This window comes from Morone saxatilis, unplaced genomic scaffold (assembly GCF_004916995.1).
Source record: "Morone saxatilis isolate NCDOM2014 unplaced genomic scaffold, NCSU_SB_2.0 Contig2, whole genome shotgun sequence".
Lineage (NCBI taxonomy): Eukaryota > Metazoa > Chordata > Actinopteri > Moronidae > Morone > Morone saxatilis.
This window is the reverse complement of record NW_023339762.1, coordinates 16297678-16303759: the sequence shown is the minus strand read 5'-3', so window position 1 is coordinate 16303759 and position 6082 is coordinate 16297678. Positions and strand designations below refer to the sequence as shown.

Genomic DNA, 6082 nt, shown 5'->3' with positions numbered 1-6082 from the left:
ATATATTATATATATAAAATATATGTGGTCTTTAAGTGTCTGTCCAAGTAATATTTGTTTGTGTTTCCTGCAGCTACTAACACACAATGTAGACACACTACACACACTGCTTTAACATTGTTAAGTGCTAACAATGTTAAATCAAAATAATAATGTTTTTACTGTGACCACTGATGTGACCACTGAACATCTGCGATCCTGTGGTTAGGGTTAGCTTCTGCCTCAACTGCAACTGGTACCTGTATGCTTGCATTAAAATGAAATGTGACATTCAAAACGAAGAAACGATACCAGAAAAAGGGATTTTTGATTCCAGATTTAAAGAGACATTTATAAGAAGACAAAAAGAGAATTTGAATATCGTCTAACATTTTTAAATCTGAAGTTGAATGGGCAGGATGCTGTTGCTTTTAACTGACAAAATCACGTTTTTATAATTTCACACTGGTTTACTTTTCAGAGCCTTTTCTTTCAAGAAGAAGTCTTCAGCAGGTACAACCAAGGTGGAAGTCCCGACCAAGGTAATCAGCTCTAATGTTTTGGCAAGCAGGAATGTCAATGTCCCCCAGAACAGTTTGGTGACTAAATCTCCTTTAACGTTTTCAAACAAGCTTGAGAGACCTCAAAAGTCCAAAATCAACAACTTCTTTAATGTAAGTTCAAAAGGCAAGTCGGACCCCATCAGCCCAGCAGGTAACCGGGCTCCTGCAAGCCAGACTCTTTCAGCAGTGTCCGCTATTAAGGTGACTACAGCTCCAACTAAATCTGATGATCAGTTCACTCGCGGCAATGGGGGCAATTCCACACATCTGGATGCATCTCTTGGGTTCCCGATGGACGACTGGGATGATTTTGATGACTTTGAAACCCCTGTCAAAGCGAAAAATGACTCATTTAGTTCAGAAATATCAGGGAAGAGCACCAATCCAGTGTCATCTCCGTGTAAAGAAAAAACACGCTTCACAGGGAAACTAAACCCTGACGCCTCTCTTATGACACCAGAGTTAAGCAACAGTTTTGAAAACAAGAACGGTCTTTCCAGAAGTGAACAATCTATGGAAACAGATGAACGGATGACGCTCTCTGTCGATGAAGCTGCAGTTTCACCAGGACCTAGTTTGAATCAGGATCCAGCTGAGGGTGAACTTGAGGATTCTCCAATTAAAAGCACCAGAAGACGTCCTCATGCTCAACTGAAGTCTGTCATTAGTGATAGTGAAGAGGACAATGATGTTGAGTTTGAGCCTTTTAAAGGAACAGCAGGTAAAAACTGTTTGTTGTATTTTCTTTGTACATTGTGGAACAGATATTGGTCATGAAAGCATGTAATTATACACTAAACAAAGACTATGTTGCTTTGCTTTTTAGACAATAAGAAAAAAATTATTGACCCAAAGATAATAGAGCTTGATGACAACCTCGAGCCTGAAGATGACCTTGATTACATTCCTCCTTCTCCGATCCCTGATGAGATGTCTTACACCACTTCTGTATCAGAGACGAGGTCAGTTCTTTCAATTAATGATGTATTTTACTACTACCATGTATTATTATTATTATTATTATTAAAATCTATGTGTATTTCCTGTAAAAAACAGTCATAATTGGTGCTACCAGCCGCCTGCCTCCAGTTTTCTTCGCATATGCTGTAGTACTTCCCAAGACCTGTAAAGAGAAAATCAGAGGAGTTCCCCTTTAAACTGTGTGATATACATTTGTTTGTCCTTACTAAACCCTGAAATGTTTCTGTTTGTGAAACACAGTACAAAAAGAAGCTTACTTTGTTAATTCAGACAAGTGACAAAGTAAATGTATAGCTAGTATAGTAACACCTCCCCACGCAGACATAACATTGTTATTTGGTTTTCCTCTTTTTTCCATTTAAACTCTGAGCTCAGACCAACACCAGGCACTTTCCAATGCCCACTTTTATTTACGAAGTGTGATCAGTCAGCAGCAGATTCCAGCTGTGTTGTTGATATTTAACTGTGCTTTATTGCTTTTCATCCATACTCTTGTAAACAGGAAGTGTCTTAGCTGTGTTGGGGTTTTTTAGGTTATGAATACTGATTGAGATACACATGTTGGTTTTAGAAACAGTTTTACTTTTGATAAAACGATTACAGTAGGATATATTTTTGATGCCAAGGGTTCACACCATTTGCATTACTGTAATAGTTATCTTAGCAAAGTATCCTCTTTTAAGTGCATTTTCTTTTTTGGATATTACATAGACTCGACCTTAAGGTGGATTTTTAAAAGGAAATGGGACATAACCTTTCTTTTATTTCAAACAGATCTAAATCAGCTGTGGCTGAAAGCAGAGTCAGTCCTGTGCAATCAAAAGGATCTGTCACAACACTACATAAACTCTCTGATCATCAAAAAAAAGACCAAACAAGTAGGGCTTATACGTTTCCTGGTTTGTCTGTATCCTGTGCTCATTTTATTCATTAAATCAGGACTCTGTTCGTTGTCCCTGCTCATTCATTTTGTTGTTTTGCTGATCACTTCACAGATGAACTCGTTAGTATTATGGAGTCCATTTGTGCTCTGGTTGATTCCATCCCCGAATATGAACTAATAGCTCTGTCTTGTGGAAGTGAGCTTTTGCTGAAGAGGGCTCAAAGGTGTGTACATTTGACAGGAAAATGGCTTCATTATTGTTCATGAGAATTCTACCTCAGCATGATTGCAGTCATCTGCTTTTCTCACACAGGAAGAGGATTCTTGCAACTGGTGGTGGTGGTTTATGGAGGATGCAGCAGCCCGACAGCACTGTGGTTTCTGTACCCAGCTTTAAAGAAAAATCTTTTATCTGTGATACGTCAAATGTGGTATCATCCAGCGGCTCTGTGTCTGTTCACTCCAAGATGCCTCCTCAGATCAGCAGGTCTTCAGCCATCTCTGTGGACTATGACTCTGATCACTCTGACAGTATTATTAATGCGAAACCCATCCACAGTAAGCACAGCGGGACAACATATGTCAAAAATGAGAGTATCTGTGACTCCCCATCAGCCTGCAGCCTCACAAATCCATCTTTTGATTTCTCAAATAAAACGAGTACAGATCTGGATGCTTCAGATTTGTTCTTCTCAACCAAGAAGCCAGAGACTGATGTTCAGAACAAATCTAAAACCTCAGCCACCATTACAGCTGCAGAAGAAATGGAACCAGATGACTTTTACATTGACGACTTTGACATAGATGACTTGAATGACTCAGATATCCCCAGTTACTTTGACGAACCCCCAGCCTCGTCAATGTCAGCACAAGAGTCCCGCACTGTGACCACAAAAGTGAAAGAGGGGGGACCAAGCAAGTCGTTGTGGGAGAGGAAACCAACAACACCTGTATCTGCACCCAAGCCTTCGAAGATCTGCTCTCCTGGTAAGTCATTCTGCCATGGACGATTTGGGTCTGTACTTATCAAATGTCAAAGTAGAAATTTTGTCATAACTAATTCCACATTGTCAGCACTGTATGTGTTTCCTAAACGCTAACACTAAGTTCAACTTAAAAAGCAGATTAAGTTGTAGTTTCTAACAAATGTCCAACAAGCATATTTGCATAATTTTCAGCAGCCTATCATTCTTTGAATGTGTCAGTTTCATTTTACAGTGTGTTATATAACAGATATAATTTGTTTATTTTTGTTTTTTTTATTGACCAAATTGTAATGAAAAAGACTAATAAATAATTGTCAGATTGATCAATAATGGTTTTATGCTCTTCTGGTGCATTTTACTGAATTTAAATTCTTTCCATTGCAGAACCCACCTTTAGAAACCCAGCCCATGATCGGTTCAGAGGGTTCAACTTCCCCTACTCACAGGAGATGATGAAGATCTTTCACAAGCGTTTTGGTCTTCATCAGTTCAGGTTCAATCAGCTAGAAGCAATTAATGCAACGCTTCAGGGAGAGGACACGTTTGTTTTGATGCCCACAGGTTAGTAGGGAATATAAATAACAAAAACACCTTTTATTTTTAGAGGGAATAGATTTAGGATTAGGGTTAGATGCCAACTGCAGTAAAAATGTCAGTTTTTATTTGTCACTGATGCATTTTTAGGTGGGGGTAAAAGCCTGTGCTACCAGCTGCCTGCCTGCGTGTCACCAGGAGTCACTGTGGTCATCTCCCCACTCAAATCCCTCATTGTAGACCAGATCCAGAAACTCACTACACTGGATGTAAGCATATGTGCTCCTGCTGGTCATCTGGATCAGTATTAAGTGTGATGTTATTATTAATATGTATTAATATGTGTGGTACTCAGAAGGTGTATTGATTGTTATGTAATGTCCCACATTTCAGATCCCAGCAACAAGCCTGTCTGGTGAAAAAAGCGACAGTGAAGCAGGGAGGATCTATATGCAGCTCTCTAGGAAAGACCCCATCATTAAACTGCTCTATGTCACTCCTGAAAAGGTGAGAAATGGATGAGTTACACTCACAGATATTGGAATCTGTAATTGTGTTTTCTTGTTTGCTATAAATAAAGTTAGCTGTAACCATGTTTTTTTTCACTGATGCACCTTTTCTTCTCCCCAAGGTGAGTGCAAGTAACAAGGTGATCTCCGCCATGCAGAACCTGTATGAGCGAGGCCTTCTGGCCCGGTTTGTCATAGATGAGGCCCATTGCGTCAGTCAGGTGAGTTTGTCTTCTTTACATACAGTCTGCACTATGTTTTTATTTTTGCAACGGCCATTGGGAGTCATCCTGTGACCTTAAATCTTTCAGTGGGGCCACGATTTCCGTCCAGACTACAAGAAGTTGCATGAACTGCGTCAGAAGTTCCGCAACGTGCCGATGATGGCCCTGACAGCCACTGCCACCCCTCGTGTTCAGAAAGACATCCTCAACCAGCTGAATATGACTCGCCCGCAGGTGTAAGTGCTCCATCTCAGTCTCAGATTTGTTCTATTTCAATATTGTTGTATTCAAAGAGCCAACACCTGTACATTTTCCATCCAATATGTTTTCAGGTTTACCATGAGTTTCAACAGAACAAACCTGAAGTACGCTGTGCTACCCAAGAAACCCAAAAAGGTTGATGAGGACTGTATCAGTTGGATCAAGAAGCACTACCCACGTAAGTAATTCAAGAGTACATTTTCTGATCCTGGTCATTGCATTATTGCACTGCTGCTTTTTTTGTCGAAAATTCAACTCAAATTTGTATTTATGTCTGTCATATCTGAATAATGTTAAGGGGACAGTTTTTTAGAAATAATATAAAATCAAAAAGTGGATTAATTGCAAAATGTAACCATCATAGTGTGACAGTTGTACTGTCGCTGTTACCTTTTTAAAGTAAGTATAGAGCAAACGGTAAACTAAAGGTTAGCCTTTTGAAAGCCGTTGCTTTTTTCTCCGTTGACTTAAATGAATGGCTGTGACTTCGGACTTTTTCCGTGCATCTCTGCATGTTGCAGGTGACTCTGGCATTGTGTACTGCCTGTCCCGTAATGACTGTGATGCCATGGCTGAGAGTCTGCAGAGAGCAGGGATATTGGCTCTGTCGTATCACGCAGGGCTGCGTGACAGTGACAGAGAATATGTGCAGAGCAAGTGGATCAATCAGGACGGCTGCCAGGTGAGGTCACCTCTCAATCGCTGCAACATTTAGCAAACCAGTAGCTGTTGGAAGGGTTTTAAAGTGCACATTGCTCTTGTTTCTCTTTGTTTGCTCATTTCCTTTTTGTCTGCCAGGTCATCTGTGCCACCATAGCCTTTGGCATGGGGATTGACAAACCTGACGTGCGCTATGTGATCCACGCCAGTCTGCCTAAGTCAGTGGAGGGTTACTATCAGGAGTCTGGGAGAGCTGGCAGAGATGGAGAGATCTCTCACTGTATTCTCTTCTACTCCTACACCGACGTCCACCGCATCAAGAGGATTATCAGCAGTATGTGGCAAAAATATGGACCTTTCTCATGGTTTTGTTTTGTGATTTTAGATAGAGAGATAGATAGATAGAGAGAGAGATAGATAGAGAGAGAGAGAGATAGAGAGAGAGAGAGATAGATAGAGAGAGAGAGAGAGATAGATAGAGAGATATAGAGATAGATAGATA

General features: G+C 40.3%; 1 protein-coding gene across 2 annotated transcripts in view; it reads left to right on the top strand.

Moving 5' to 3' along the window:
* blm (BLM RecQ like helicase) overlaps positions 1-6082 on the top strand; it is a 9507-nt gene that overhangs the window by 810 nt on the left and 2615 nt on the right. The window contains exons 2-15 of one of the 2 annotated variants that reach the window (XM_035665209.1): positions 461-521; positions 612-1263; positions 1369-1504; positions 2298-2401; positions 2519-2630; positions 2720-3393; positions 3777-3953; positions 4077-4195; positions 4320-4433; positions 4558-4656; positions 4747-4895; positions 4992-5098; positions 5442-5602; positions 5719-5914. In XM_035665209.1, coding sequence (XP_035521102.1) covers positions 461-521; positions 612-1263; positions 1369-1504; positions 2298-2401; positions 2519-2630; positions 2720-3393; positions 3777-3953; positions 4077-4195; positions 4320-4433; positions 4558-4656; positions 4747-4895; positions 4992-5098; positions 5442-5602; positions 5719-5914 — 2861 coding nt within the window. Of the gene's footprint in view, positions 1-460; positions 1264-1368; positions 1505-2297; positions 2402-2518; positions 2631-2719; positions 3394-3776; positions 3954-4076; positions 4196-4319; positions 4434-4557; positions 4657-4746; positions 4896-4991; positions 5099-5441; positions 5603-5718; positions 5915-6082 lie in introns of both variants that reach the window. The other variant, XM_035665208.1, reaches the window with a different exon arrangement.